The following is a 14,460-nucleotide window of genomic DNA, read 5'->3' as shown; positions in this document are numbered from 1 at the left end:
AGCTTCTCAAGCTAAGTGGCTGAGGTTATTGGCACCAATGGCAACATCATAATTTAAGGGTAAGTTACAGGATAGAGTCAAGTGGTGGTGGGAGGACGAAAATGGACATGAGTAGGAGAAAGACATTGTACGAGAAAAAACAAATAAATACAAAATCATAACTATAAGGTGTGGGGGGAGGTGGGCAGAGGAAAATCAAAAATAAATCTGTGAAAACGGTTCAAAAGTGAACATTGGCACTTCTCCCTGCTGGTGCGGTCTCCTGGAGTGAAGATCAAAGCAGCCCCACATGTTTAAAGCATGGCATTGCAACCCTGCTTTTCTAATGGTAAATGACTACAGGCACCGGATGTTTAGAGAGCTTATGCAGTTGGCATTTATAGAGCTCTAAGAGAACTCTGCAACAATTCCAAAGTTATGTCTATGCTTTGGTTTTGACAGAGCATCCCCTCTGCACCACCAGAAAGCAGAGATTCTGCACCCTCACTAGCATGCTTCCACAATTCTGAGACCATATGTCTATGTTCTAAAATCTTGCTTATGCCAGTTGTATGTTAACAATATTGCATCATCAAGCTGCCTTGCAACAGTTCCTTTCGACCATGGGTGTTCTGCTTTCTTGCTCCAGAGTCTGCATTGCTCCTCAAAGTTCCTATTATGGGGGTGACCTCAATTGCTAGTTTCTTTTTTATTCTTCAAAATACCCAATTTTAACTCTTCTTTCCCTAGTTATCTCCTCGTTATTTTGAGCAAAAATGATCCTGCAAGACCTGTGCGTACATGCACTCCTTCCTGTGATGATCTGCACTTTTCTTGGACGTGTATGTGTCCCACTCCAGTTGCTTCTTCACTCCTACTTCTGCATCAGACTCCTGTTTCATTTCCTTACTCTGCTATTCCATGCTGCTGTCAATGCCCATGTATTAAGTTATTTTCAAATCAGCGCAGCACTTACCCTTCCTCAAGTAAATATGAATTCACAGCGCTTCCTTCCCCCTACCCTGCTCAGCTCCTTTCTTCTACAACCACCATGCCCATTCTACTTTGCCTCCATGTGCTACCATTTCTCTATTCAAATGTTTTTCTTTCTTTTCTTCCTGTATGGAATCCATTTGAGTAGAAATTGGAGTTCCTGTCCCTGTGGTCCTTTACTTGGACAGCACATCCAATTTTGCTTGATAACATTCAAGTAGAAGAGGAGCAGGCTGATTAGGCAGTTACAGGCTATGTGCACTGTTTAACCCGTTGGCTGCGCCGAACGTTCAGCTCCAGTGCTGAACGTTCGAAAAACGGGTGGGGCAGCGTCAGCCAACGGACGTGCGCAGCACTACCAAGGTAGTGCACCTGACGACCGTTGGCCGACGGTAGCAGCCAGCGGGTTAAGGTACTTTATTTTGTGTACATATGCTTTTATATCAGAAATCAAGTGGGGCTTACTCAAACAATTTTTAACACTCATTATTTATCCAATTTGGTGGCTACATTATTTTTTGCCTTTTGTCTCAAGAAAAATGTGATCCTTCCCAAAATGTACGTGGTTCTAAGAACTCTGCTCATGGCATCCCAACCGTCATTAAAGCACGGGAATGACATCTGTGTTTCTGCGGCTGCATGCCAAAGTGGTCCACATAATCGGCATGTTTTGTAGCTTTCTATAATGCCCTTTAATTACCTTCTAGGTCGTTCTGTTTGTTGGCTGCACAGTTTGATGACAACAAGCACATATCTTTGGCTACCATTAAAAAACAGAAACCTTTTAGCGAAAAAAAGTGGAAAAACATGCTATCTCCTTTTGAGAGGAACAACATTTTGGATTTTGTATATTAAGGGAAAAATAATTACCAACAGCCCTGGTACAGAGATATAGTTTCAAGTCGTATTTAAAATCTCAATCATTAATGTAGATGCTGACACAAGGTTGCATGCTACTTTTCTGGTCGGCAAATCCTTTTGTCGGACACTCAAACTAAGAACAATTCAACTGAAAGTTATATTTTGGACAGAAATGGGTCTACTTAACCCAGTTTCCAAAACACGTGAAACTAGCAACAGTGCAAAACTTCCTGAATGGTCCGTGGACTATTTTCAATTTTAAAGGCCATTTAGAGTTTATGATGGGCTGCTTCTCCTGTAACCTCATCCAAATGAAAAAGTGAGACATTTTTTTTTGCAGAGTTTTATATAGCGCGAACTAGACCCGAACCGAATCGGGTATCAGAGCGCTTTACATAGCACCAGTTACGTTACATGTGGACGGACACACATTCATTTTTAGGCACAGGAGATTAAGTGATTTGCCCAGAATCACAGGAGGTTTTGGCGTTGTTACCGAGACTCGAACCCAGATCCCCAGGTCTGAAGTCGAGCGCCCTAGCCGTTAGGCCAACTCCTCTCCCCTTTCTTGGTAAGAAGTGGACGAGGCACTATTTTGAGAGAATCAGGAAAGCCAAGAGGTTGTTAGTGAACCTATACTCTAAGAGTTTGAGAAATGGCAGCGTCAGGAGAGCCACATCTTGCTGACCCGTCAAGTGCAGAAGCACTGGAGGAGGAGTAAGACGTGTAGTGCCTTTCCAAGTCAGCAAAGTGAGACAAAGGCAGCAAGGACTCGGATGGTAGAAACTCTTCAAGCCATCTACCAGCGACTTTTTCCTATCATCTGTCAGGTAGGAAAAAAAAACAATGTACACAAGGTCACATAGAAAGTCTATCGCTGAAAGTCAGTGCAGGACAGCAGGCCACTTTTCCTTTGGAACATCTACTAAAAGGACCTAGAGTCACACAAGCGATGAACCAAAGCATGGGCTGCTCAGAGGATGCATGGGGGTGCTGAGCCCGTGCAGGGGACTTCATCTGTCAAGGCTGCTCTCAGAGTGTGCAAGCGGGGCTCGGGTGATGGGTCATCTAAGACTAAGCGCTTGCTTCAGACAGGATGTGCTTGTAAACACAACATCCTTTCAGCAGGACGTGCTCAGCTAATGCATGGAGGTCTCTGCTAAAACAGGGGCTCTGTTGATGGGGAGAGGGGTCTCGGGCAATGCAGGGGACACTCAGCAATGTCAAAGGGTGCGTAGTCAAGACATGCAGCGCTTTGATAATCCATGGTATCTATAAAACCAGGCGGCGATCTGCAAATGTTGGTGGATACGGGAGTGCTCAGCTGTTATATATATGGGAGGTGAGGGGGCTCAGTTCATATTCGGGGTGCTCAGCTGATGCTGGAGTCTGAAATTATGCAAGAGTGCTCTGCTTCTGCTCAGTTTCTGCAGGAGGAGCTAACCACAATGTCCCTTCTGCAGGATGTGCTCAGCTACTACAGGGTGCTCTGATAAAAATGCAAAGGGCTTCGAGCTTTTACAGGCGGTGTTTAGCCAGCACGTGCGGTGCTGCAGTAAAGTAGTGGGTATCTTGTGAATTCAGTGTGTGTGGGTGGCAGGGGCAGCAGCTGTCCGGGGGAGGGGGGGGGGGAGACTGCTAATGCAGGAGGTGTTCAGCCTGTGCAGGTGACATTCACTTCTACCTTTGGTGCTCAGGGAATGCGGGTGGGCGGAGTGGAGGACTCACTGATATGCTGAGGTCTCAGATAATAATACCGGTAGTACTATCGGCTGATTGCGAGCGTGCTCGTTTTAGTTACGGGGTGCTCGTTAAGCATAAAGTCTCTTAAACAAGAAGTCGAGTCGAACGGTATGTTCCATATCCCGGTCTGTTGAAGATAATGTGCCTAGCTGATCAGAGGCACCCATTGTGACGCTGCATCATCACTGAAAGAACTGTCCTCTGATTCCTCTCAGAGGGAGCAAGCATCTTAGCCAAGTAGAAAAACTAAATGAATTACTGAACACCGTGACTTGAAGAAACGGTTCACAACCTCTCTTCCCATCTTTCATTTAGTTGCTTCGCTGTGAAATGGATCCCAAAAAAGAACAAGCCCTCGAGAGGTGCGCGCGCGCCACAGCAAGACATCTGGTTTCAAGTATCGCGCCCGCCTTTGGCCAATTGCGTGCTGTCTTTGTGTCAACCTAAGGCCAATAGCCTAGGGCAAAAGTAAAAGCACATGCGCAGTGTGCGCGAGCATCAGAAGCGATTTCTGAAAGCCCCTACATCTGGTCATCCGTAATGGACTGGTTCACAACCATGATTTGCTTAGTGTTACTGGGAGCCAGTTTAGTTCCCTGTTCCTTCTGGTGTTGCAAACCAAACAAATTGGACCCTTCCTCGACAAGACATACATCTTGCCCACAGTGGAACGATTCTTGAAAGCTATGAGAGATTTAAACATACCATTCAGAGGAATAGGATCTTTTTTGTATCCACTTGCAGCAATGTCAGGATTAAGCAGATTTACAATGTTCTTGTCTGTCATTTTATTGAACTCTGTAATATTTATGACAGTAAATGGGGAGCATGAGTCCGCAAATACTTTAATGGAATAACCATCATATAAATGTTGCATTCTGGGTAATAGACAGGCTGAAAAGTATCCTCATCATTTAATTGTAAAATTATTATCCTTACTACCTGAGTATTCTCCTCAGAAGTTTTGTTATCACTCTATGTGTCATTTCTGGATAAGTCACTTCATACCCTTGCACAGCATGAGAAGCATAGTCTGTAACTTCAGTGAGCGGAGACCGAACTTGAAGCAAAATATGCACAGTCCAAGGTAAATTCCAATTGGAGTGTCCCCTGTGTAGAAGGAGAGAGGGACCAACAGGCTCCAAGGCCCGCTTGCACTTACGGATCACAGGAGGTGTGCAGCACGAGCAGCCCCACAGGTCTGGTCCGAGGGCATTGAAGGATAACTGAAGGAGCACAGCAAGCTATTGATGTATAGTATGCCAGGTATCATGCAATTGACCTAAGAGATCATGAAAAGGGATAGAAAAACAGGGGGGGGGGGGGCAGATGCCGGCCGCAAAGCCAGGTACACATCCAATATCAAGCTGCTATCAGGTGTTGCAGGGGGCTCTATGATGTCAGAGCCCACAAAAATGGGCAATTCGCAGGTCTCTAGTGTACCAGGGCATGGCACAATTACAATAGGGTGACAAGGCTGTTAGGCCTGCTGGGTGCCAGGGCCAGATGATTATGATCGGTACCGATATATGGTGGTCAATGTGTTGTGTATTTCCTGCAGCCACCTTCGGGTCTGGGCCATATGTCCTGGAAGGTGGTGTGCTAAGTATCCCTGAAGGCCTCTGGAGGTCCCCCGCCCGGGAATGCAGGAGCGCCAAATAGAGCCCGGCATCCCTGAAAAATTTGGCCCGCTGGGTGCACCGTGGTGGAGGGCTCAGTGGCCTCATGGTAGGCCTGTAGGTGGGCTGCAATAGCCTGGAGCTATGCGGCCGCACCTTTTGAGCGAGAGGGAGGGAAGAGTGCACGGTGGCTTCACTGCCAGGGCCCTGCACAGCAGAAGGACGGGTGCGCACAAAGCCAGCAAGTGTGTAGGTGAGTGCATGCGTAACCTTGCAAGCCTAAAGGAGGTGTTGGTTGACCACGTGAGTAGGCTGGTCAGCAGCATCGGGCCCTGGGGTCCCCTGAAAGGGTCCCATCGGGGTGCGGCATCCGGCCACCTGTTGGTATCAGAAGTGGGGGGATGAGAGGCCGCTCGCCTAGTGGGGAAATGCCGTGTACGGTTCTTATCGCGATCAGGTTAAAGGCAGGCTGTGCGGCATCTGTCCGCTTCCTCCCCGGCTCACAACACAACGAGAGGCCGCGCCCAGGGGCTTCAGTGCCTCAAATCGGCTTCATGTCGCTCTGCTGTAGCAAAGGAACGGCTCATCAAGGTCACAGTGGTCCAGGCCTTCACAGCAGCAGCAGAATTCTGATAGATGGCGCTGGGGGAGCAGGATGAACTAAGTATTCAGTTGGTCTTACTTGCCTTATCAGGTGATGCGGTTGGCAATTTCACAGTTAATTACCTTAATGGTTTGAATTAATAAATAATAGCCATTAGAGTGTGGAACATAAATAACTAAGCCTGAACCAGTTAAATGAGGTAGAGGAAATGTGTCCAAAAAAGGACAAGCCTGCGAGAGGTGCGCGCGCGTGCACCACAGCGAGACATCTGGTTTCAATTAACGCGCCTGTGTCTGGGCACGATAATTGAAACCACATGGCGGCCGTGCGATAACCGACACCAATAGGTCATGGGCGGAACAATTGCGTTCTGTCTTTGTAAAAAAGACGCACGCAAAGGCCAATAGCCTGGGTCAAAAGTAAAAGTACACACACAGCGTATGCGAGCATCAGAAGCGATTACTGAAAGCCCCTACATGAGTCTTCGCAAGAACAGCACATGTGTGCTGTTACAGGCTCGACCTAAAAGCTAGTACTAACATATATAACGCAGAGAAATTTCATCTGACGAGCAGCAAGGAGGAAGGAAACTACGCAATGAGGCTACTGGTTCAGAATGAGGTGTAAGCTGGACTTGCACATCACTTACCTTCAGATGTGGAGGGTAGGAGCTTCCTGGAGCTTGAGCTGGCGGTGGAGGTGCTGCTGGCCCAGCAGCTGGAGCTGGTGGTGCAGAGGGAGCAGGTGCTACAGTCGCTGAAGCGGTGGCTAAATTCAATGTATAATCTTTAAAAGCGCCAATAAATTCAGGTCTATAAAGGGAAGGATATATACACCGTGAGGTTTTTAAAAAAAGTATCTTTGGAAATGTGATGCACAAATATGGATTAAAGAAATTAGCCATCTCCTGAAAACAGTATCCTAGGAAAACAAAATCCTCACAGTCACTCCTGAGGACTAAAATATCACAACTTACTACTGCTTACATATACCAGCAAATTTAGATATCAGATAAAGGGATGCATAGCCCTACAATATCAAGGCACTGCCATTCAGTTAAGTGTTCCAAAGCAACAAAAGACCAAATGACAAGTGTGTTTCTAAGATCATGGGATAGCGTGTGACTTACAAGAAGTATCTTATTCACGTCTTACGTAATGTATGGCTCCCTTAAATAGATGGAAAGTATCGAACAGCATCAATGAAAACTCTATGTTCACAACTAGCAGATGAAAAAAACTCAAATTTTTACTCCGCAAAGTGGAAGATTATAATTTTCTATACATTTCCTCGGTTTGCTTACTATAAGAATTAGGTGCAATGAAGCATTTCCTAATACCTAGAAAGAAACTAAGCAATACATGCTACTTAGAAACAGTTTCTGACAATTAAACTGTGAAATCAAAAGAGAAAGCTGAATTTCCATAAAGTGCAGCAGTGCTTTTTGTTTACATGCAATGAAGAAGGAGATCATTAGCCTCAATGTCGTTCTTTAACAGCAGTATTAAGGGAGTTTGAAGATCCTACCCTTAACCCACAACTCAGCTGTTTAATAAGGAGAAAAACTGGGTGTATAATAAACATTACATTTTACCAAATTCCTCCAGGAATTATGACATACAGCCAGACACAGCATTCAGCCTCTTTGGTGTGGTTCTTAAAAGAAGCTTTACACCCAAGACCACGATACTTCAGGGCATTGGTTCAAAGTTTCTATACCTTGTGTGCTTTGAACATTTTTTGTCAGCTAAACCTGCCTTGTAATAAATCTTTGCAAAAATGCATGTTTCTTCAAACCTAATCAGAAGAAAGCTGTATGCAGGGGGCAATAGTAAACTTACAAGTCTACTTAGATAAACTCTTCGGAATTCCTTGGCAGAGCTACAGCAGCAACAAAGATGTTAGACACATTCAGAGATGTTCGACACAGTAGCTGAAGAAACACATTAACAGTGGTGGTGTTAGAAGATTTATCAAACCTGAAATGTGATTCTCTTGTTGTCTCTCAATCAAACAACACCTTTTTAAAGTCTCTGAATTTACACAAATGGTTTATTCATGAGCAAATGAATCCTTTCCATTTTTTGCACCGAACAACTGTCCCTTTACTAATAATCTCACGAAAGAGTCCAACGATTATATGAGAAAGGAGGGTTTCACCCATTCTCCCAAACGGTGGGGGCCGTGGCATCTAGGATACCTTGCACAAGTTTACAAATGGGGCTGAACAGATTCCTTTACAACGATACTATGGCAAACTATTCTGTAGCACAATCATAAGCTCTGCAGAAGTCGTGCAGCTAAATGCTGCCAGAGTCACAGTTCGTGTGACGCTGAGCCATCTACAGGTCCCCTGGCCCAATCTTCCCTGAAATGGTGATGTATTCATTCAAGCCCAGGTAATCCAAAATTTCTCGCCAATGACCCAATCAGCATCCAATCCTCAAACTTGCTGTTTTGTGTGGCAAATTTTCACAATCACTTCTGTCCGGCCTCTTTTTTATTGACCTATATGATCTGGGCCAACACCACTTCAGGGAGGCATCCACTCACTTTTGCAACTAGAACTTTTGGGCCTAAGATCCACTTCTGCTACCCAGCAAAGGAGTGACTGCTGCAATGGACAAGTGTTTTTTCTACCATCACACAGAACTACCACCTCACAAAGCAAGTAACACGCTGAATATTCTGTTATCTCTCAAGAAACTGCAATGTAATCGTCACCCTGACAGTCTGCTAGTATGACCAGGCCTACTTCACCATAGCAAGAATTCTGTCAAACCCTGATCCCCACTGTGATAAAAGGTTCCCTATATTACACAGCAGTCCCAAATCTGACCTGCCCTAAGCCTTCAATGTCACAACGACCACCACATAACTGCTCTGTAATTGCCACCCAGCCATAATTCTAGGCAAGAGAAAGAGGTATCACTCTCTCTACAAGGTAGCATCCCTAGCATCCCTAAATAAAGGAAACAACTACTGCCAAGATTCATGCCTGCAAATGGCTCTAAGATAAATCCTCTGGAACATAAAACAACGGGACACTATTAGAACCTGCAGTGGTGTAACAAACAAAATACATAGACCTTATGAAAACAGGATACTTCATATTAGCGACCAACCAGCATAAACATACATTATAATGAGGATTCAGTAATCTCAGTTTTCTGCAGGATGCTGTACACAATACATACTCACTTCTCCACAGTGATGCATATAATGCCACCGATGTTGACATCCCTTGTCCCTTCTGAGACCAGAATCTTCGCAAGGTAGCATTCTTCCAGACTTTCAAATCCCACTGTTGCTTTATCAGTTTCTACCTTTTAAGAGAAAAGATGGTTTTGTACAAATGGGACACATTTAGAAATATCTTCTGCAGACTGAATTATATCTAGGAGATTCATAGCACATTCACAATTAAGCATAACTAAATGGGGAAAATTCCTGTTCGTTTGTATAGGCATGGGTGAGGAAGATCATGATGATGATCATCATCAAACACAGAAAAATGAAACCTTCATATTTTCTATACATTACTTCAGAGACGCACAACATAAATAGACTGGCCACTAAATCATTTCCACTGACTGTTCAAGATCAAGACAGCAAAGGCTTTACTTTGGATCAATTGAACGAATTGGAATGTGCGATTGTAAATAAACAACACACTCAACGGTCATGATGCACCAGCCATTCAGTAATAGCCAAAGGCATCTGAATTCTATGGCACTCCAGTAACAAAGTTGCACAGGGAGAGCTCAAGAAATGGGAGCTGATCAACTCTTCAGCAGTTTTTATGTAAATTACACCAGTGTTTAAATGTGTGCACACCATTTTATATTAAACAAAACCTTGATATAAGTTTAACTAATTAGGAAAAAACAAGAACTTCAAATAACTTTTTTATAAGATTTGTATTTACTAGGACATAGGAAATATTTGCTTTAAAATTAAGAGGCATCATTATTGTAAGCTTTCTAAGTTGTCTGTAATAAACTGAATTGCAGCCGCTTAGTTGGTTACACTGTATACATGGACATAGTGGCAAGTTCTTGTTGGCAGTCTCTGGCCCCTTCAACTTGTAGAACAAATACAGAATTCACTTACTATCAGCACAGAAATATTATCTATATCCGAGTGGTGAAAGCTTTCTGTTAAGGCATATGTAAAGCGGTTATAACCACGACCTTTCCATTTTTAAGTCAGCATAGCAGCAAAACACTTGAATTGCAAATCAGGCAGAATCTACATTCTGAACACAAGTGAATGTCCAAGTGCTGCCTGAAACTTAGATATTCTTCTGTTAATGTACATTGGCACGTCAATTTGAACGTCTGCAAATAAAACAGGATCATTTTACTCTTACCATTACACTGTATTGTAGCATTTCTATAGCTGACAAAGGTCCCAAAGGACTCCAACAATGAAATATGAATTCATAATCATGCTTTGAGGAGCAAATCTATGTAGGACTGTGTGGACATACCAGTTCACGCTTAACAATATGCATGCTTATCAAAACCTTAAGCTATATGTATCCTCCTATGCACCTTGGCAGAGATGTCCGGATTTGACAAATACATTGTTGGCGTTTAGACTTCATAACTTTGTTTTTCTGAGTCAGTGATTTCTCTCAACAGTTGGTGAAATATTAGTCTACATCTCACCAACTCTCACTCTTGCTACTGGATTTTTTAATTTTTGTGGTCTTCAAAAGATACTGCTTTAGACTGCTGCTGTAGCCTTTTCCAGAGTCCACTTTCTTTCCTCAAAATGCTGGAGCTTGCCTCGAAGCATAACAGGACTGCCTATTCACTGGTTTGCTATCCTTTTCATAATAGATATGACCGTTAACGTTTCCAACTGCAGGAGTAGGCACATTGAGGCTTCAGCAATCCCTTTAAAGACAGTAGTAAAATAACTGGACCCACGCTTTACAACTCTCCTTACAAGTGAGGGTAAAACAGTTGCCCTGAAACATAAAGAATACCAATGAACCAAAGCGTGGCGATGATCTTGATACATCAGTCTTAAAACCTTTATTCAGCATCACCATCCAACTCAGAGTTGACTACAATGTTAAAGAGTAACTAGATATTTTCAACATAGGTATAAACCCCTCAGTCTCCAATGACCAAGAGATTGAGCAACAAAAATAAATAAATACAAAGTAGTAGGCATGAAGAGTCTTATGTGAATCCACAGTTAATAGTTACTGTGGGGGGGTCACGCAATTTCATAGACAGATCACGTCAGACAAGAAAATATTACATCTTTTCGCTGGGCGAGCACATGCCCTAATTTAGTAAGTAAGGTCAACAAGACCAGCGTGATCAAAAGCAACTTCAATCACTTGTAACAGCTCTCACATATCCTTTAAAGTATTTTCAATCAGCAATTCTGGCCCGAATCCTGAACACCAGTCTACTAGCAAAAGTGAGAACCCAGATTCTTTCCAACGTGTGCATGGACCCAGAACGGTGATAAAGATAAGACACTTTGGTTCACGCAATAGTGTTCTAGGTCTGAAGTATACAGTAATGGCTTGTTAGCGGATGACGTGATTAAGAACTGCCTCAGCAAACAAAATAAAGAATTAGATTATTGCAGAAATGGTTATGAAGAAAGATCATCATAAAGAAACGACTTTGAAATCTTCTGTAGGGAAAAAGTTTATTTTAGGACAATATTACAAAAAGAAAAATGGACCGATTTATTTCATTACTGATATAAAAGCAATGTGGCAAACATAAAAGAACATAGGGGTTAGAAAAAGGTAAGGATTAGAGATCACTGGAGAATTAGGCTTGGTGCAAAATTAGGATAAAGAATTAAGATCGTGGTATGGTGGCAACATAGTTTCTTCAAAAATAAATTTGTTATGGAGGTTTATTACTCAACTCCTAATGTTAACAAGCATTGGCATAGCCAATAGGTCTCGCCTTTGGGACCTTATAAGTATTCAGTAATGCAGCACAATATCCTTGGTGCAACAACATTAACTGTTGCATGGCTAAACACTTATAAGGTCCCAAAGGCGAGACCTATTGGCTATGCCAGTGCTTGTTTTCCTCTTGATAGCAAGCATTATCTCGCCCTTAGTTAAAAGGGCTCTAGATGCTTGTACTCATGGTCTGAACTGTGGTGTCCAGAGTTGTGTGGTCCCCTACCTCTTCCTGTCACTGAGGCAAAAAATGTAGAGGTGATTTTTGACACTTTCCTTTGATATTCAGACCAAGAGGACTGTGAGCTTCTGTTTCTTCATCAACAAAACTTTTGAAAAGTTATTTCCTCTTATTCCAGCCAAGCTCATAGTTGCAGTGGTGATTGCGCTTGTTACATCGTGTCTTGAATATTCCAATGCTCTGTACTTAAATATTAATAAAGCCACCCTAAATAGACTTCAGAATATTCAGAATGCAGCTGCTCGACTAGTCCTAGGCGTTTCAAAACATCTGTCGGTGAGAAAGGGCATTTGGTCCCTTCATTGGTTGCCAGTCAGGGAGCGTGTGACCTTCAAAGGCCTCTGTGTAGTTCCCACTGCCCTCCAGCGCCAGGGCCCGTTGCACCTGAGAAGGGCCTTCCACTGGCGCAGTCCCAATAGACAGCTGAGGTTTGCCTCTCTTAGGAAGGTGGAAGTACCTAGATTTCGAAAAGCCAAGTGGGGTGGCCTCACGTCTGGTGCCAAGTAGTGCACTCTGGCACGGGTGCAGGGCAGTGTACATGCAATGTAGGCAACAGAAACTAGTAGGTCCAAACTGGGGGTTCTTCCTCTAGTCCAAACACAAATGAAGGACCCACCCTGGGACGTAATGGTCATACGACAGAAATGTATGTACTGCCAATTCTTTCTATGTGCTTTGGTATCTGTTTATATGACCCCAGCGTGATTAGTGGCAGTTCCTCAGGCACCACGCAGTCACATGCATTTGTTCTTGTTGCACAGAGATCACTAAATGCCAAAAGTCAGCTTCTGCACACACCACAGGGGCCACAGTGTCCAAGGCCTCACATAAGACCTGCAGTGACTGTCCTTCTCTGTGTTGCATCAGGTTACGCATTCTGCTCTTCTCACCTCATCTCCTCACATTTCTTCCCTTGTGGTCTTCTTAGTACAAGACCATTGCCATCACCTCCTCAGCTTGTTTGCGCTTATCTTCATGGCAGGCCCAAGCCTGCGCCTCTCGGCACGCTGCAGAATGTCCAGGTTCCTGGTCTTGGGTCTTCCACAGTGGAATTGTCAGTCAGCGAGCTCAATCATGGAGCACCTAAGAGTTTCTTAGGTGCTACTGATGCGGGAACCCGGATTCTCTCCGAGAAATCTCAGCACATCAGTTGATAGTTTCAGCTCCGTACTTATGCCAAGTTGGCTAGAAATGTGTGGATTCCAGAAGGTCAACGCCGAGAATGATTTGTGGCATTTCCTAATTTTTGCATATTCTTCCCAACTGGTCCAGCCACAAAGTGTCAGAATGGTGGTACGGAGTTAGGAAACTCACGGAAGAGATTACCAGAACAAGGGCTCAGAAAAGGAGATGTTTTGGTTCATAAAATCAAAGGGATCCCGGGCTGCCACAGTCACACTCTGGTACACTCGCTCCCTGCATGTCCTACTGCACAGGGAGTAACCCCACACCAGAGTGTCCGCCCATGTCTGGCCTAGATGTCTTAAAGGACCAAATTACAGGGAACTCTCAGGGAAACTTACAGACATGTTGGGTAAGAAGGCTTGTCCTGCCCATAAAATCTGCTACCAGCACTCCCAGTCTCAGAAATTGGCACTCCACCACAGAGCTGAGCCCTGAGTCTCAGTCTGAGTGCCACAGGGCACCAGCAGTGCAAACGTGTGATTGTTGTGTGTGTTGAGGCATCAAAAAAAAAAACACCTCAGAAACTCGCTATGGGGTACGCAGGTTAGCGGTGCTGTACACCCCCTTCGAATTAATTACTTTTTGGTGCGGTTTATTAAAATCAATTAAAAAAATAAAATCAGTATTATAGTTTTACTTTAAATAAATGATCATGGGGGCGTGGCCAAGATGGCGACCTGCTAGGACGTGTCCCGCTCGGCTCCCCGGCCCTGAACCCCGATCTGCCCTACCACTAGCCTGCAAACCCCCCAAAATCATCGGCGCTTTACCCTGCTGAGCAGCGCTGACCAGCGGCGTTCAACGAGAGGTTTCTGGCGACTGCAACGACCGCCGAAACCGTGCTCTGCCTGCCACGGCCGCAACGCCGCGAGGAGACGACAGCGGCGGCCACGGGCCTGCGCTGCCTGAGAGGACTCCCGTGGGGGCCTGGGGGGTCTGCTGCCGCCCACACGCGGACGGAGTGCTGCCCGCGACAACCGACGCCACCAGAGATCTGCCGCACTCACACAGCCCCGGCGGAGTGCCTGTCCTGCGGGGGCCGGAGACAGTCGGCCCTGGGACATCCTGGTGGGCCGCCGCGAAACTCGAGGCCCCGGCTTCGGGCCTACACGGCGCGGAGGAACAGAGACCAGCGGAAACCCTGCCTCATCAGAGCCATTGCGGTGAGCCTTGCAACATGGCTATCGCCGGACATTTGGCGAGCGGTCCCTGCCACAGCGCTGACCCACCCGGGGACCCCACGCCCGACCACGCGCCGCCCGCCGCCACAGGACTCGATGCCCCA

General features: G+C 45.0%; 1 protein-coding gene across 1 annotated transcript in view; it reads right to left on the bottom strand.

Annotated features, from left to right (window-relative positions):
* DLAT (dihydrolipoamide S-acetyltransferase) overlaps positions 1-14,460 on the bottom strand; it is a 236,143-nt gene that overhangs the window by 117,263 nt on the left and 104,420 nt on the right. Inside the window, exons 3-4 of the mRNA XM_078682302.1 lie at positions 9,001-9,125; positions 6,449-6,611 (exon numbers count right to left, since the gene is read on the bottom strand). Of these exons, the coding sequence (XP_078538428.1) occupies positions 6,449-6,611; positions 9,001-9,125 (288 nt within the window). The remainder of the gene's footprint in view (positions 1-6,448; positions 6,612-9,000; positions 9,126-14,460) is intronic.

Source organism: Lissotriton helveticus, chromosome 3_1, assembly GCF_964261635.1.
Source record: "Lissotriton helveticus chromosome 3_1, aLisHel1.1, whole genome shotgun sequence".
Taxonomy (NCBI): Eukaryota; Metazoa; Chordata; class Amphibia; order Caudata; family Salamandridae; genus Lissotriton; species Lissotriton helveticus.
Note: the sequence above shows the minus strand (reverse complement) of the source record. Positions and strands in the feature narration are given on the sequence as shown.